The sequence below is a fragment of the Cotesia glomerata genome, linkage group LG5 (genome assembly GCF_020080835.1).
Source record: "Cotesia glomerata isolate CgM1 linkage group LG5, MPM_Cglom_v2.3, whole genome shotgun sequence".
Taxonomy (NCBI): domain Eukaryota; kingdom Metazoa; phylum Arthropoda; class Insecta; order Hymenoptera; family Braconidae; genus Cotesia; species Cotesia glomerata.
This window is the reverse complement of record NC_058162.1, coordinates 10,929,890-10,948,025: the sequence shown is the minus strand read 5'-3', so window position 1 is coordinate 10,948,025 and position 18,136 is coordinate 10,929,890. Positions and strand designations below refer to the sequence as shown.

Sequence of the window (18,136 nt, the reverse complement as noted above, 5' to 3'; positions counted from 1 at the left end):
GAACGTTGGATTAAAAATAATTACTATTTTCAAACAATTACCACAATTTCTGATGCTTCTTTTTTCAATTATATGTATACAAATAAATAAATAATAAATGTTATTATTGATTTTATAAGACCATAAAAAATTATTTTTCATTAAAATGCCAAATAACCAAAATCATTTTCCTTTAGCGAAAATATGTTTTATTGGCTTCGTTAATAATAACTTTCTGTATTTATTTAATTACAAAAATTTATAGTGTTAGTTGCATACACAATTGATTTATAAGTTATAATATTAGGTATCGTAATTTTAATAGAACGGGCAAACGACCTCGCGGCGGGTGTGCGCATGGCAAGTTTAAATCGGCGACACCCGGTACTCGGAATTTCCCTGGTAAAACTAAAGCCAAGAAAAAAAAATTAAAATTAAAAAAAATAAAAAAGGTACGTAAATAGTAAGACAATAGGACAAAATAGAATAAAATTAACTAAAGGAGTAAGAAACTTAACTAAACGTGAACATGAACGTGAACGCAGTCCCCCCGATGTTCACCAGGTAGCGGGTATCCACTCGTGCCAAGGTCATTGATTCCTTCAACAGTTCCGGCTGGCTTTCTGGGTCAGGTTAATCGTCCCGAGGCGACGAGCCGACGTACCACCTGGTAAATACACTGGAATTCTTATTTTACTATATTTTTTCTCTTCTCTTCATTCAGAGTATCTCCATTAAAATATTGAACAAACTTTTTACAGTAAAATTATTCATTATTGATTTTTTAAAATTATTTGTTTCAAATGTATATTCATAAATTAAATAAAAAAGTATTTAAAAATAATCATCTTTTCTTCCTCACAAGAAGATAATAAAATAATCAATGATGTATCAATAATCCTGATTTGCAGTTTGTAATTGAAAATATAATTGAAGTATACCTGTCTTAGTAAGAGAATGAATCCCTCTACTTCATATACTCATTTAACATGTAATTTCTTTACCCCCGCTTTAAGAATTTAAGGCCATTCAAGTTCATTCTCGTATTGGGACAACTTTATAGATAAGAGATAGTAAGATGAACCACGAAGGCGTTAAGCTCACGTACAAGTGAAAGAACGCAGTTATGTACGACTACATATATTCATGTACTTGCTTTTAATGTGTGTAGTTTATGACACATGCACATACTCTACAGGATACGATATCTGTAATACATCTTCCGGATCCAGTGTCGGTCAAGGCTGCGTCACACTCATATGTTTAATTTAAAAATATATAAAGCTTCAATAATTGGAAATCTTATTAACTAAATCAGAATAATAATATTTATAAAATTCTACTGCCGCTTGGTGAATTTAAAAATGTATCAAATAGACAAATGTTAAAGATATTGAAAAAAGATATGCTCGCGATAATCTACCATAATAAATCATTAGAATATTATATTTTATAAAAAACGTGAATGTCTAATCATCTTGAGGTACATTTCTTCTTAAGTTTAGGAAAAATAGAAAAAAATGTTCAGATTTCAATTCAGCTACAAATTTATTTTGACTGCAAGTATTAGTACAAATAAACTTGTAAAGTAAACAGTTAATATAAGCGTAGTTAAATTACGAGTATAAATAGAAATTATATGATTCTTAATTATAAAGAAAATTTCAAAAATTTATTAATTACATCAAAATTTATAATGTATTGGAAAATCAAAATTTTTCATAAATTACATAATTTATTTATTTAATTTATAACTGTCTTCAATTCACTTGATTCTTCTTCTGTGCGTTTGCGTATGATCTAATTTTTTTTCATTCATTCATTCTTCCTTTCTATTCTGTTTTTCTTTCTCATGCGTATCCTATAATTACCTTAACTTTATTAATTCAAAAACATAATTTACTATCCTCATCATTTAGCGATAATTTATTTCTCAACACATACCTTTTTAATAAATTTGCCCGACAAATCAAATAACTGGTTAACTTGTGCAAACATCCATTATTTTAAGAATTTTGGGAAAATTTATGAATTTATAGAAATATAAATATAATTAGTAACGGAATTGAAGGTAAAAATCAGTTATTGTTATCTGGAGATTTGCAGACACAATCATAATATAAATAATTATCGACTTTATACCCACACACACACACACACCAACTTAAACTACATTCCATTCCATCACCTTAACTCAACTCCATTCTTTTTACAATAAGACTACGTATACATCCTTAATATAATCCCAGTACGGTATAAGCAAGGTAGCAAGTATGTATGGGTATTCTTTACTAATATCTACATGTCTTTTGTAAAACGTGAATCAATGAGAGGATATTTTAAGTCTCAGCCTCATACGTAAGTATGTAAAGGTTCTCAAAATCACATATACATATTAGCGGGATATTGCGCGAGAATTATAAATTACAAGTTAAAAGAGAAATAAAGTAATACACAGTTTTATTATTTCTATACAGGCTAATTACGACGATCTACCTAAGTCAACCTTTTTTTTTTCGCTAATAACTCACATGGAAAAAAATATTTACTCATATTCTCACACTTAAATGAAGGTAGATGAAGGTAGATGACCCGACCCCTCTATATCACGATTTAACGCATATTGTTTTTTGTTTCGAATTAATATTGAATAATTTAAACACTAAAGAATTTAAATAAATGTAAAAATTATTTATACAATTTACATATGAAGCTTCAAAACAAAAAAAAATTATTCAAAATTATCTATAAAAAATTTATCTAAGAAACTAAATCTTTGAAAAAATTAAAGAAACTAAATCAAAAAAATTAATTATTAAACAACATATTGTTTCAGTTATAATCTAAAAATACGGTAACAATGCTAATAAAATGGGGGTCCAATTTTTTTTTTCCATGAAAAATCAAAAAATTAACTGAGTCAATTTTTTTCTTATTATGTTTTTCATCGCGCTGGATTTATACATGAACTACTATGTATATTTATACATTTTTAAACATGAACTTTTCTAGCACCATACTGTTTTTTTCTCAAAAAGCAAAAAAAAACTAAGCAAATTAAAAAAAAAAAAAAGAAAAGTTATGATACCCCATGATTTAAACACTTTTTATGACTTTTTGAACATTAGTAAATACATTTTATTTATAGGACACTAGCGGTTTCCCGCCCGCTTCGCTGGGCGAATTGAAAAGGAAATAAATTAAATTTTATGTTTTATTTTTATTTATTTTTTTTCATATTTTCTATATCTCAAATTTCTTTTCTATATCTCATGTGTTTAGAAAATGCAATGCTTTTAATCTGTTACATTTTCGCAATCCCGTAATGAGAACAATTCATCGATTATGTGATCAGCAAAAATAAAATGTATGTAAAATTCTTAGTCCGTTGACTGAATAGCTATATGTAATGTTAAATTTTGGAAACGTTACAATGACTTTTTTGCCGCTGCCAAAGAGACGATTGTTGTAAGAAAATATCACTATTAAGTAAGAAAAATATTTAAATCCGTTGACCTTGGAGGCCATCCCGGTATTTGTCTGTTTCTCTTGAGATTCTATCAAATTTTATATTTGTAGGAACTGTATTTAAAGAATATGAATTTTTTGACAATTATCATTCCCGCACTCCTATGTGGGGGAGGAACTTCGTAAGATCCTATTCGAGATGATTTTTACATTATAAATAAAAGATTCTCCTCATGACAAATGAAAGATTCCGACCTAATTTCGAGTTTGTAAAAGTTACAGTTTGAAAATGGAAATTTGAAATTCTAACACCCAGCCCCGCAATCCTGTTGGAAATAGAATTTATTGAAATCCGTTTTGAGATGATCTCTACATGACAAATAAAAGATTCTTACCAAATTTACAGCTTTTAGAAGCTATATTTTGGAAATTAAGATTTTTTTTTGTCAACACCCACCCTCGCAATCCTTATTGGGGGTGATTCGTCGTTAAATCCGCTCTTAGATTATTTCTACACCACATGTAGAAGATTTTTACCAAATTTGGAGTCTATAAGAACTATATTTTACAAACGGGAAATTTTCATTATCAATGCCCCCGCAATCCCTTAACTGAAATAGACATCATACACGAAGATTCTCACCGAATTTGAAGTCTGTAGAAGTTACAGTTTGGAAATGAAAATTTTAGATTTTAACACCCACCTTCGCAATTCCTATCGGAAGTAAACTTTATTGAAATCCATTTTAAGGTGATCTCTACATAAGAGATAAAAAATTTCTACCAAATTTAGAGTTTTTAGAAGCTATATTTTGGAAATTAAGATTTTTTATGGTTAACACTCACCCCCACGATCATTATTGGAGTCGATTCGTTGTAAAATCCATTATTAGATCATTTTTATATCACATATAGAAGACCTCTACTAAATTTTGAGTTTATAGGAGCTATAGCTTGGAAATTAAAAATTTTAATTGTTAACACCCACCCCCGCAAACTCCTGTGAGGTATCTTAAAATTCGTTCGTATATTATTTCTACATCTCTTAGCGAAAATTCCTACCCAATTGGAGTCTGTAGGAGCTATAGATTGAAAATTAAAAATTTTCGTTGTTAATACCCACCCCCGCAACCCCCTGTGGGTTGAGATATCCTAAAATTCGTTTATAAATTATTTTTACATCACTTACAGAAAATTCCTACAAAATTTTGAGTCTGTAGGAGCTATAGTTTGGAAACTTTTAATTTTCATTGTTAACGCCCACCCCCGCAATCCATATTGGGAGTAGATTGTCATAAAATCCGCTCGTAGATCATTTCTACATCACATATAGGAGATTCCTACTAAATTTGGAGTCGATAGGAGCTATAGTTTAAAAATGGGAATTTCCCATTGTCAACGCCCCCGCAACCCCCCTTGTGGGTGGAATTTCGTAAAATCCGTTCTTAGCTGTGACCTCTACTCGGCGAAAGGAATATTCCTACAAAATTTCAAATCTCTACGCCTTATGTTTCCAGAGATATCGTGATGAGTCAATATATAGGTGGAAATCTCTTATATATATATATAGATAATTTGAAAATTGATTGTGATCCGTTTTTTTTAGTAATATATTAGTTTAATTTTAACTTCAACAGTGATATCTTATATTTTTTGTGTCAAATTTTTCCTATGAAGTAAAAAAAATTGATCAATTTATTTATGAGCACATTATATAGTAGAGAGTAATTTGATATAAGATATAATAAATATACATCAACAAATCTAAATAATTAAAACTTTGATGTTTATCATTTTGCAGTCATCAGTAATGAGCTGTCTATTAAAATGCACTTTTATCCTACCGGTTTTCAGTTGCTTGATTTTCAGTGTGCAATAGAAAACAATTAATTCCAAAAATTGTACATTGGTTTTTAAATTAATAATTGTTTATAAATTCAAATTCTTACACTAATTAAACAACACTAAATTTTATCTGCCGATAAGAAGAATACAGCTGATAGAGAGATTGCCTTAATTTAAGTAAAGTCATCTTGATCAATTTACATAAACTATTAAACTTTCGTAATTATATAAACAAATTGAGAACTCTACTTTAGCAGTATGTTTCTTAAACATTTATGATTATAATATGAAAAATATATTCTTCTCTGAATTTCAAATAAGTTTTATTCTTACCAAATAATATATATTAGTTTTGTACAGCAATCCACAATCTATCTTTATGACACTCCTAGAATGGTGTGTTGGTGGTGTTATTTGTTGGTGGTATGGTATAAGCGTAAAATGATGACGTCAACCACTGACAAACATACCCAGGATGATGAAGCGCTAAAAAATATTTAGCAGTTACTTTTTATTTCATAAAATTTAAAATAATCATGATAAAACTGCATTACGGTTTGGTAGGATACCAATATTTAATTTTTAGACTATCGAGATTCTTAACTCATAAAAATTATTCGACTGATGACATCATCGGATGTCAACGCTGTTTGCTTTTTATCTTCGCTGATAATGATAATGATCCTGACGTTGATATTGATGCTTTTGTCATACTCCTGCTCTTGCTGCTGCTGCTGATTATGATGATGATGATGATGCTGCTGCTGCTGCTGCTGCTGCTGCTGCTGCTGCTGCTGCTGCTGCTGATGGCGAGGTGTATGAACGTGTTGATGATGGCTCGACAAGGCGACGAGTCCCGATGTAGAAGGAGTTGTTGCCTTCTTTCACTCTATAACTTGCGGACACGAAGCTCATCGAACCACGCAGCCGGCTGCCGTAAACGGTCGAGTAGGAGGAAAGAGCTGTGCTGTGGAATCTCAGCGGTGGCACGTCAGGCCCCGCCAAGTAGTAGTGGCCCATCAGTTCTTACAGGTCTGTTGTCGCGATTAAGTCCAATAACTTTATTTGTCTAAATACATATATTTATTTTATAGTTATAATTATAAATATAATAAATTGACTGGATAATTAATAAATTAAATTTGATATTTTTGCTTGATAGATGATTCTGATTTGTTTTATGTAACAATGTAACGTAACGAAGATAATTTTTTACCATTGTGATTAACGAGCCAGATGATAATCGGGACACCGCAGACGTAATCGCGACGTGATAATACTAAAGAATGCCGCTTGACAGTGACCTACTTGCCGGTTTCGGTTCTCTTACGCCCGACCGCATACTCAAATGACCTGTAACATCGAATTATCACTCACAAGTGATTTTAATTTTACTATACCATATAAAAGCCAGTGTCTAATAATTATTGTAATTAATAATAATAATTATTATTATTTAAATATGTTACCTAATATTGTGAGCTATTAAGCATATTTATATACATTTATCAACACTATACGGGGAATAAATGATAAGAGTAAGTGAATAATGTACAAATTTATGTACAAGCTTATTTTATTTTTGAGTATAATTAATTACGTTGAGATAAATCTTGAATTTGTACAAATTTTCGATAATTATATAGAAATAGGAGTCAAACTATTTTCAAATGAAAAAAATATATATTTATGTTTCAAAGTTAATGCATCGCTTTTAAATTGTTGATCTAAAGTCAAAATTTCATTTGAAGACTTTTTAAATTCATAAATCTTCATGAAATTTAATTTTTTTGGAAATGTAACCAGTTTTTTTCTTTAATCCGATGAAATGTAAAACATGTTGAAAAAAATTGTGAATATCTTAATAAAGCCTAAAAATTTTTTTGTAAATTTTTTCTCGACGCCTAGAATTTAAAAAGAAATAATACATAATACGATCTCTCTGAAATTTGTGCATATCGACAAGTTAATGGGGAATCCCCATCCGTTATATCCTGAGAGCGGACGTTTTCCTCGGTCATGCGCGCATCGAGAAACTGGCGCGCGTTCGTCAGGAACGCGGAAACTGGCAAAACCGGCCACCCGAGAACCAAACAGCTTCAAAGCTTCTATTCTCGGTAATGTATCCGTTTATATTTAGATAAGATACATTACTGCCGTCTCATGATTGTTAAAAACTCATTGCTTACAAATTTTGTAAATTTTAAAAAATTCGTAGTGTACTTGTTAACATTACGACTTTCAATTTTACTGAACTGTATTACTTATATAAATACAATTCGTAGGTTTAACAATTGAATGATATTTCATTGTAGACTCGAGACCTCCAACAATTCACTTTATCACTTGCGTATGAAAAATTACAATTTGTTTAAGTTCGAGGTAAAGGTGTCTCGACTTCCTTCGAAGAACCTATCCTCGACTCAAATGTATAATATACTGACAATTTATTGCTATTGTTGATTTCATAACTCGTTTATTTTAAACTATAAAATTTTAATAAACTTTGTCTTGAGACTTCGCATTTTTTTTTTGTGTAGATATACATATAAATTTATTCATTCTGAAATTTTCATGCACAATCTAAAGATATAAAAGATATAATAAAATTATTTTGAAGAAAACCGGTTGTTTTGCATCAAGAATTCATTCTCTTGTGGTTTCTAAATTCTTGAATTGAAATCGTTATATCTCCGATAAATACACATTTCGACTTAATTTAAAAGTACATTACCTTCAATCAAAATAAACAAATTCCTCAACAAAGAATAAATATGATATTTTAATTTTTTCGCAAAATTTTTTACTTAAAGTAGTATTTTATATGTTCAAAACATTATCAGTTTAAAAACCTAATATATAAAATTTGTATGTAAGAAAACGAAATTAATTATTTTCTAATATTTTTTAATAACCAAAATCAGGATATATTAGACCAATTTAATTTATGTTTTTCTTTAAAAATGAATATTAATTATTTTCATAATTACAGCTTTTTTAATTACAAAATTTTCTTTATAAATCATTATGAACACCAGTTTTGATCACTATATATATATATATATATATATATATATATATATATATATATATATATATATATATATATATATATATATATATATAATCTTAAGTTTTTTTTTTTTTTAATTTATTCTTACATTTGTCAACCGTTAATAAGGACTTGAAATCAATATTTATTATTTAGTCTGTTAATATACAACATGATCAGAATCTTTTATTTATCAATGTACTTTGTTAAGAATTTTTCTAAATTATATTTTCAATTTCTGTTATACTTTTTTTAATTTAATTAGAATCGCACGACTTGAATAAATATTTTGATGATACTCTGCAACAATTTAAAAATTTCAAGAATTTCGTGGATATTTATTATTAAAGATTTTAACTCAAGTGCCAAATTTTTAAGAAAGTACTGAAAAAATTTTAACAAAATTGAGAAAATAAAAAAAAAAATTCTTCAAACCGTTCAATTTGACGTGGAATGATCTATATGCTTAATATTTCTGTTCAGATTACCCATATAATATGGATTCGGACTATTGCTACTTAAAAATATCAACGAACCGACCCCTGAAATGATAGAGTTAGATAATTAGCTAATTACAACGTCAATATTAATTTTTCAATTTATTCCGAAAAATTCACGACTTTTCTATTGGCAAATTTGAAACAATTCGAAAATATAGATATATTTTGTTTAAAAATGATGAAGTTTGAAATTTAAATTCTTGAGTAGAGAAAAATTTTGCTATTCCCTCAAGAATCATAATTAGTGTCTTTAATTGAGAGAGATGAATATTTAAAAAAAAAAAAAAAAAACAATTTTCTTGAATAAATTTTTTTCTTTCAGTGTGATAACATTTTAAGTAATTAGTGAAATAATGTTGATGAAATAAAATGAATGAGCTACGCGCCCGGGCGATGTCTTCATCGGCCGTCCCCTTGTAATAAAGTGGTCGGTGGGACTTTCGTCCGTTTGCAAAGCTCAATATATTCAACGACTTTAAGGATAAATTACAGGAATCAAAATAAAAAAGCTTCTAGAATAATAATAATATCATTAAATGCATCGGTGCGTATGAAGAAACAGATCCATCTAAAGTCGATAAAATTTCTCAAAAAAAACTATGATCTTACCATATCAGTAATAATTTTATGTTTCACCGAAATTATAAAAGTTCTGAGATGGAAATTTCAAGTAAAATCCAAGCTCTACAAAAGCGGTAAGTATAACTTAAAATGTTTTACCAAGTTCAAGACTGATACTTATTTGTAAACACAATCAAATGAGTTCAGGTTTTACTAATAGTTATATCTACTTTTTTATTACCGCTAATTTTGCTGTATTCAATTAAAAACTAATTAAATGCATCTCATATTTTAATTTTATCAGTCACAGCGCCAGGAGAACTAAAGTCAAGACTCTTAATAGTCTCTTAACTATTAAGTCAACCTCCGATTACTGCAGTTACTTCTATTAATTGAAACACCGTTTGAAAATATGAAACGTTACTAAAAAAATTCACTAAATAATTTGATGTCTAGGTAAGCAAAATAAAAAAGTTTTGAGAATTCAAAAATAAAATCTTTTTCCATTTTTCTTCGGTAATTTTAATATTTATTGATGTAAAATCCTCATATCTACGCTGCGTGAATGTAAAGGACTTTATATTTAGGCGACGTGGATTTATCAGGATTTTTTTACGGGTGAATCGCGTGAATAATCACGTTTAATTTATCAATCATATCTTAGAAACTATGTTGTAATGATGAATGAAACTATTTTAAAAAAATTTATTATTTGTTGATTAATATTAGTCTATTTTTTTAAAAACATCTTGAAAAGAGTTCATTAGTTATAAGTCAAAATTTAAAAACAATCGTTAGAAAACCGAACTTGGCAAAGATACTAAATTAAAGTAAAAAAAAAATCAGACTTTTTGAAACCATTCAATTTTAATACGACTATTTTTCACCAGAACACAGCCCATCAAAAATCAGAAAAATTTCGAAATTTAATTCTTAATTCTTGATTCTTTATTTTAAATCTTAATTCTTGAGAGTAGTATGTATTAATTGTAACTTATCAAAGTATCGATCATACTAAAGAATAAAGTTAGAAAATTACATTATTGAAAAGTTATATTCAAATCAAGCACAGAAATTCTGAATAACTTGGCATCAAATATCATTACATTACAAACAGATATTTTATATAAATGTATTGTTCATTGATCAGTTTTCTTTCTATTGATGATATATTTGTATATGATCCATAGAAGTATTATAAATTTCAAGCACAATTTAAGATGACGAAATCGAAAACCTGGTTTTAAGGCGAGAGTAGAGCACTACCTCCGTGTTTCGCGCTTAAGGCATGCGAAACAACGCAATGAAAAGTGAAATAATCGAGATTGGTGACTCACTAAATTCCAGCATTCCAATACTTCCGTAGTAACTAAAAAGATCCACATTCTTGATCCGGGTATCAATGTGAGTCATATAGGTAAGTTCAAGGAAATAAATGAAACTTTATTATAGTAACTGCATATCTCAGAATCTCAAACTTCATAATCATGACTAAATTTCTCTTTGATTCACACATTCAATCATTTTTTTCCTTCGTGTCAGTATACAGAGAGATATCTTATATTACTACATTAACAATTCAATAAAAATTACAAGAATTATAAGTCAGATGTTGTTCTTATTAATTATAATTAAACTTGACCAAATTAGAGGGTTCTTTTAAGTAAAGTTTTTTTTTTATGAAAAATGTAGGTTTAATAAAAAGAAATTTGAAAAATTATAAACCGTACAGGCAATCTCTGAAACTTACCGTTATTTTCGAGCTCAAAATTCTCGATAAAGTTAAATTCGATTGAAAATTTTCTACACGTAATTCTGAAATGCAGAAAATAAATATTGAAGTAAAAAAAAAAAAAAAATTAAAAGTGTGTGGAGCGCATATAACAGATACAAAATGTAAATGATACAAAATGTTGTGTCGGTTTTTTTCACGGCAACTCTCTGCACACCTGATTCATCTATTGCATTGTGTTCTAACTTTTACATTTTAATTTCACAAGTATTTTTTTTATTTCTTGTTAACTGTTGAAAATTTATATTAACCAAATTTTGAGACTTCGTATACGAAGTTCATAATCTTTAGGTGACTAGAAACAATTTTTCTATTATATTCTAAACTGTTAAATCGACAAAAAAAATGTGATATTTTACAGTATGTACATTAACTAACTAGTAAAAAAAAAAAAAAAAAAAAAAAAAAAAAATATATATATATATATATATATATATATATATATATATATATATATATATATATATTTATATATAATTCTCAAGTGTGAAGTTTCATACACTGCGTCAGCCGATTGTATAGTTACATCAATTTTCAATTAATGAAAGTTGAAAATTTATTTTTAATTCTCTAGCTATAAAAAATTAGTAAGTCTCAAAATTAATTAATAATAGTTGTATTTATATAAGTACAAAACAGCAGCAGTTAGTAAGTCGCATGAGAGTCGCGCATTAAGACAAATATCAAACTTAAGTTTTCTAATAGTCTTCCCTTGCATTTACAGTTCAAAGAAATATCCGTACTAATTATTTATATTTTGTGTGCAGTAACGCATTACCAGAGAAACTGAAATAAATGATGATAAATTACAACATAATTGATTGTCCCAACATAAAATTGAGATGAAATGTATATAAAGCCAATTTATTCGTAATGTGATTGGTCAAATGTATCATAAATCATAAGCATGAAAATATATGCAAATTCTATATTCAGGTGCGCGCATGTTAAATTCTAGTAATCAATGAAGATTTATATTATTAAAATAATTTTTAATAAAATAATAATGGTTGGTCATTGTCATCACAAACTAAAAACATTTTTTGATTTGGATGAGCTATATCTTCATTTTTATCAGCAGTGATACTGTTGTCAATTACTGGTTTGTTGAATGACACTCTATGCCAAACTTTGATGATGTTGATGATAGATGACTGTAACAATAAAGTAAATATAACTATGAAATTTATTTTTATAGTAACCATTTGTAAATTAAAAAAAAAAAAAAAATGAATAGTAATAAAAAAAATAGAGAAAAATAAATTTTAATTCTCACTTTTACATGACGACTGGCTTGCTTGAATACGATAAGATGAACCAACACAACTGAAATTTCTACAATGCGTTTTTTGGGAGAGCAAAAAGTAAAAGTTGCTAACTTTACCATCAGCTTATAGTCAATTTATGTCATTTTTTCAGTTAAAAATGTAATAAATTATTTATAGCAAATTTAGTTTTTCTAATAAATATTTACAATTGGAATTTGAATGGAAATTACTCGTTGCTTTATAATATTCAGGAATTAGGTAAAGAAACAACTCGTAATCTGGATATTGACAAGAGGTTTTCATTAACGTCAATATAAATATTTGTAATGCAACTGGTAATAAATAGCAACTGTTGTGCATTGAATTAAATAATAATAATAATAACAACAATAAAAACGATATAAAACAATACTTAAGGTTAAAAACGAAAAACTTGTATACTATCAAGACAAAAAGCCAGTGTTTCCTACAGAAGACTCTCTTGATCCTCTGGACCACGAAAAAACGTCCCCGAACGACAAAACGTAATAGAAAATTTGATTTTATTCATCTTTTATAACAACATACATGCAAAAAATAGTATTTTATTAAAACTAGATCTTGCAGTGAAACTAAAAATAATAAAATTTAATATTTGATTTTTAAAAATTTTTTAATTATTCAAGAAAAGATTTTCGTTTTTCGTATGGACATGATACTATTTTAAATAGTTAAATAATGATAAACATATTTACATTTTCATCAGATAAATAATACTTTAATTGAATATTCTACCACATATTCAAAGGAAGTTGTCCCCCGGGTGGCGGTATACTATTTGATGCCAAAGAATTTTTAAGAAAAGCTTCCAGTCGACTAATGGGGCCACCAATAACACCTTTTTCCTCTAACAGTGGATAGTACTGGTCATTCAGAGCTCTCAGAAGCTTTGGAAACTGCGTAGGATATGCACTGAACATCGAATTTCCACACACTTGAAGTATATCATAAAGTAAAGTAGCTATCGCGTCCACATGTTCTGGTTTTGGAACTAAATGGTATAATAAGAGTTAATAAATATACAAAAAAATATCGCTAAAATTTTGTAAAATAAAAATAAAATTACCTAAATTTAAAGTTGCTGCCAACCATCTCCATGCGTTCTCAAGATTATGAGGATGTGGACACTTAACACCACGTCTTAGTTTAGTGATAATTATAGCTGCGTACAACCTCATGATACCAGAAATCCGACAGAGAAATTTATCTTGTCTTTCAACAACGTCATCAATATATTTATATCCTATAGATTTATAATAATCTTCTCTATTTTCTCCTGGCCGTTGAGATAAGTATACTGGACAAATATAAGGACATATAGTACGAAAATGCGCTAGCAACAGTTCCATTAGATCAGGAAAATCACAGCACAGCGCCACTGTAACTGCTGCTATTCCAAACGCCATTTCTGGTTTACTTGAAACTAGAGTTTCTCCTTGATTCTAAAAATTAAATTTCATTAAATTATTTAACTAGTAGAAAATACATTAAATAAATAATTATACAACATAATACGTACAACAATATTCTTAGCAAGCAAATTTTTACAGAAATTACTACTTCCTGGATACTGATTGATGTTAAGTGTGGTGTTTCCTTGCAATAGTAATCGAAGTTTATCATATTTATCCATCAAGTCGGATCCACTAGCAGCAGATATCGTGTTAACAGGAATGTTTATTGCCTTTTGACATTCAAATCTGAATCTTTTGGTTTCAGGAGATTGTAAAAACTCATGATAACTTCCAGCATACTGATGTAAAAATGCTATGGAATTATCTAATAGTCGACGTGATTCATGATCTTCATAGTGATTAGGTGCACTTGTCGTTATTTCATTCGGTGGAGTCTCAGGTATCGTTTGTTCAGCTTCATGATGAATTTGTCCAGTTTGTTCTTGTTGCTCATTTATTTGGGCTTGAGTAATTTCTTGAATTTTAGCTGCTTCAGCTTCCGCAAGAACTTGGGCTTCAGCTTGTCTCATCTCTTCCTTTCGTCTTGCTAATTTTTCATCAAAATCGGCATTGATTCTATCAATCTCAATTTTAGACAAATTAACAATTTCATCCGCCAACTGTACAATACTTTCAGCACAAGTTACATCGAATGTAGTCAATTCAGCTGATCTTGCTTTCTCACTAATCATTTCCATCTGCTTGTACAATTCTTTAAATTTAAGATCGAAAGGACTGAGAGCTTGAACAACGGCATTGTGATCTTTGGACCCATTCAAAAGCAAACAAAAAGATTGTATTTTTTCGTTAAGCATGGCATCCAGAGATTTTATCAACGCTTTTCTTTCAGAAGCTTGGTGTTGCGCTTCACGTTCAAATCTTTCTTTTCGTTCCTTAAATCTTTGAGCATTCAACTGCTGGGCATGTCTTCTTTTTATCTCATCCTGCTGTGCCAACCGCTCTTCGTCTGCTTCAAGTTTCGCTAAGCTAGCAGCTCTTTCTCGTTCTTTTTTGGCCATATGAAGCTCTCGTAATAATACCATTTCCTCCCGAAACTCCTTGGAAGCTTTTGCCATTTGCTCCTGACGTTTTTCGACTGCCTTTCGTACTTCCTCTTTCCGTTGTAATTCATTTTCAACAAGAATCTTTTTTATGGAAAACGTAATAGCACTTCGGGAAGATTTTGAAGCAGGCGATTTTTCTGTTGATTTTGAATCATTTATAATATTATTAAAGTTATTCGAAATGTTTTCTAAATTTTCTTTGCGTATTGATTCTGTAACAGCATTAGGACCAATTGTCACATTGTTTACTGATTCGGAGATTTTAACAGCCTTTTTTAATGCTGATATTTTTACAGCTTCAAAAGCATTAGAAATTTCTGTCATACTATTACCCTGAAAAAAAAATTTAGTTAGAGAAAAAATATAAATCTCATTAGAAAAATTAAACGTGATAACATAACCTTGAGAAATTTTGATAATGAAAATAAAACACTTACATGTCTGTTAAATGAATTATTAATGCTCATCGTTGAAATTATTTTATAAAATAAATAATATTTATCACAATTAACTAAAAATATACAGTGTAAACGTCTATAAACTTGTCTTAAAACGTGTATAATTAGTAGGTAGTGTAAATGTTTATCAATGCAACAATAGATTTTGTGAACTATAATCCGGACGTAGATGTAAGTCCACCTTAAGCGTGATCTTAAGGCAGTGTTTAGATTCATAGACGAAATATAAAAAAATATATCCTTAGAAAAACTGGCACTTAATAATTTTAATAATCCTGAACGTAGCTAATTAAATAACAATGCAAATTTTAAATATTAATCAGAAAGAAAATTGTCTGATTATATTCAACATTAGTGAAAAGATTATAATCGAATTAAATTTAATAATCATTAACCCTTCAGTACTCTCGCTATGAGATTTTCTCTCACGCTCATCAATAACTCAAATTTTCTTTCAAATTTCAAATGGAATGACTATATGATTTTTTTTCTATCTGCCAAAAAATTAATATTATTTCAGACTGCAATATTATTATTTTAATTGTTCTATACTATAAAAAAATAAAATAAATTTTATTAACTCTGTGAGATATTTTCTCATCGCAATAGTAAAGTAGGGGGGTCAGAATTTAAAAAATCGGGTCTGATAGGTACAGCGGAGGTTTCCGTAAGAGTGCATTTATGTTTGGATGTATTATTATTAATTATTATTTTTAAATAAGTCAATTTTTTTTGTTTTAAAAAATTTATCTTGTTTGAGATTTTTTAAATTAAAGGGGCTATAAGCATGCGTGCGCTCCCACAAAAGGCGTGAGAGTTTTTCTCATCGCGCGAGTAATGATAGTAAATCATTTTGCGAGAGTGCTGAAGGGTTAAAGGCCAATTTTTAAATGCGGTATAAAATTTTATTTAATGCTAAAATACATTTTTTAATCCAACTAATTTAAGTTATTAATAATATTTAAATTAATCCCGCATGGCAAAACTCTATCTTTTATCTCTTTTATCCAAAGATGGCAAAATGTTTAAATTTAGCCTCGGTGTGATGTCATCACGGTTTAGTTGAATCGCGACTGGCGCTGCCACGCGAGCACTGATGATACCCCTTTGATAGCGCGAAACAACATTAAATTTATTTTTACAATTATAATAAAACTTTTGGGAAAACCCCACAACCTAGGTCTAGACCTTTAGTTATTAGTGAAAAAGGTTATTGTTAAAATGTATTTTTACTCCCCGAAAATTCAGCACAATAAACTAGTAATAATAAAAAATAGAAAAGAGGATTAAGCCATAAATATATAAATTTACTACCTAATTGCTCTCGACATAAGTAATTATAGAAATATTAGAAAATATATTTTCATCCCTTAAGGAATATAAAATATTGTATAAAAAAAATAAGAGAAGATAGTCTGAGCCGATTAGTGACCCTCATTTATGACGACTCCAGCTCAACCACTCAGTCCGGTAAATTCCCAGGGATGATGAAACTTCGGACAAACTCTGCTGGCGAGCCCAGGTAGTTCAACAACGGCTGGAAAGGACGAGTACCTGAGTAGGAGTACAGCTAGGACCCAGAAGGAAGGAGAAGGACCAATCAACGTTGCCAAAAGGCCAGTACAGCGGAATACTCGGATGGTATGGAGAGTATGGAGAGTATGGAGAGGTAGGGAGAGCCGCCCCCGCCACTTCTACTGCTGTGAGTCGGACTTAGTAAATTCTAGTGAAGAATCAGAATAGTATTCGAGCTCCGACTTAAGGTGCTTTTTCATGCTGACGCTTGACGCTAGTTTCTAGCGTAAAATTTGGTCACGTGATGAGAATTTAACACTGCGCCATCTAAGAAAAATTGTAGCGAAAAAACTAAACATAGTTTAGCTTTTTTAACGGGTGATAAATAATAAATAAGCGTCAGCGTAACTCGAACAGTGATATCGATAATCAATAGTAATCGATCTTTATAAAACAACAACAATCAGCTGTTACTTTGTGATGATATAAAAAAAAAATAGCGAGTGTAAAAATAAATAAAAACAAATACTTAAAAATAGCACATACAATTTTATTCAAAGTTGCCAGTTATTATATTAAGTGCGGTGTGAATATTAAAACTATTCACAATGAGTTTTGAGGTAAATATCCATTATTATTAACAAATATGATATATAAACGTAGTAAAAGAATCTAAACGGTTTTTATTGTAATGTAGGAAGTACGTGTTGTTTTTACATGTGGTATATGTGAAATGATATGTGATGATTACCAACACCATCCATGCCTAAATGATTACGACGATGTCCACTGAGACGAAAATTATTATTTCTATCCTCTCTTAGGTTTGTTGCTGCAAATAATAGTGTAACAAAAAAGTAAAATAATTATTAAAAAGTTTGGAGAATCCAAAAGTGCACGCCTCATAACGCTCAATCATTTTTTAAGAAAAAAATTAATTGTGTAATTGATTAAAAAAAAAAATTATAATTAAGTAATTTCTTACAGAGTATTTTTTATTTTTTTTTTTAAATATCGGCGCCCTTTTTTCTTGTCATATACGCACGCAGTCTAAAAAAATCTAGCTTGATCAAGTGGCGCCATAGTTTTCACGTGACAAATAAGAAAAGTTCGTTTGGCTTTGTACGTTTGTATCCGTGAA

General features: G+C 29.2%; 1 protein-coding gene and 1 long non-coding RNA gene across 3 annotated transcripts; both read right to left on the bottom strand.

The window, feature by feature from the left end:
* Positions 1-5,108: 5,108 nt before the first annotated feature.
* LOC123265569 lies at positions 5,109-6,673 on the bottom strand. The gene is made up of 3 exons (XR_006509604.1): positions 6,509-6,673; positions 5,847-6,361; positions 5,109-5,778 (listed from the first exon to the last, which is right to left on the bottom strand). It is a non-coding gene; the product is annotated as an uncharacterized LOC123265569 (long non-coding RNA).
* A 5,544-nt stretch (positions 6,674-12,217) lies between these two features.
* On the bottom strand, positions 12,218-15,731 carry LOC123264617 (nucleoporin GLE1). Of its 2 annotated transcripts, XM_044727994.1 has the most exons (5): positions 15,460-15,731; positions 14,024-15,355; positions 13,571-13,946; positions 13,240-13,495; positions 12,218-12,351 (listed from the first exon to the last, which is right to left on the bottom strand). In XM_044727994.1, exons 1-5 carry the CDS (start codon positions 15,694-15,696, stop codon positions 12,294-12,296), a joined length of 2,259 nt encoding a protein of 752 aa, XP_044583929.1. In that variant the 5' UTR covers positions 15,697-15,731; the 3' UTR covers positions 12,218-12,293. The 2 variants fall into 2 exon arrangements, with proteins under 2 accessions (XP_044583929.1, XP_044583930.1); XM_044727995.1 differs by lacking the exon at positions 12,218-12,351 and having other exon boundaries at positions 13,131-13,495; positions 15,460-15,730.
* Between the last annotated feature and the right edge of the window lie 2,405 nt (positions 15,732-18,136).

Coding starts and splice junctions, on each gene's coding strand:
- LOC123264617 (XM_044727994.1), bottom strand. CDS start 15,696: ATGAATCTAAACACTGCCTTAAGATCACGCTTAAGGTGGACTTACATC. Junction 13,947..14,023: donor TGCTTGCTAAGAATATTGTT/GTACGTATTATG, acceptor TTTAATTTTTAG/AATCAAGGAGAAACTCTAGT. Junction 13,496..13,570: donor GGCAGCAACTTTAAATTTAG/GTAATTTTATTT, acceptor TATACCATTTAG/TTCCAAAACCAGAACATGTG.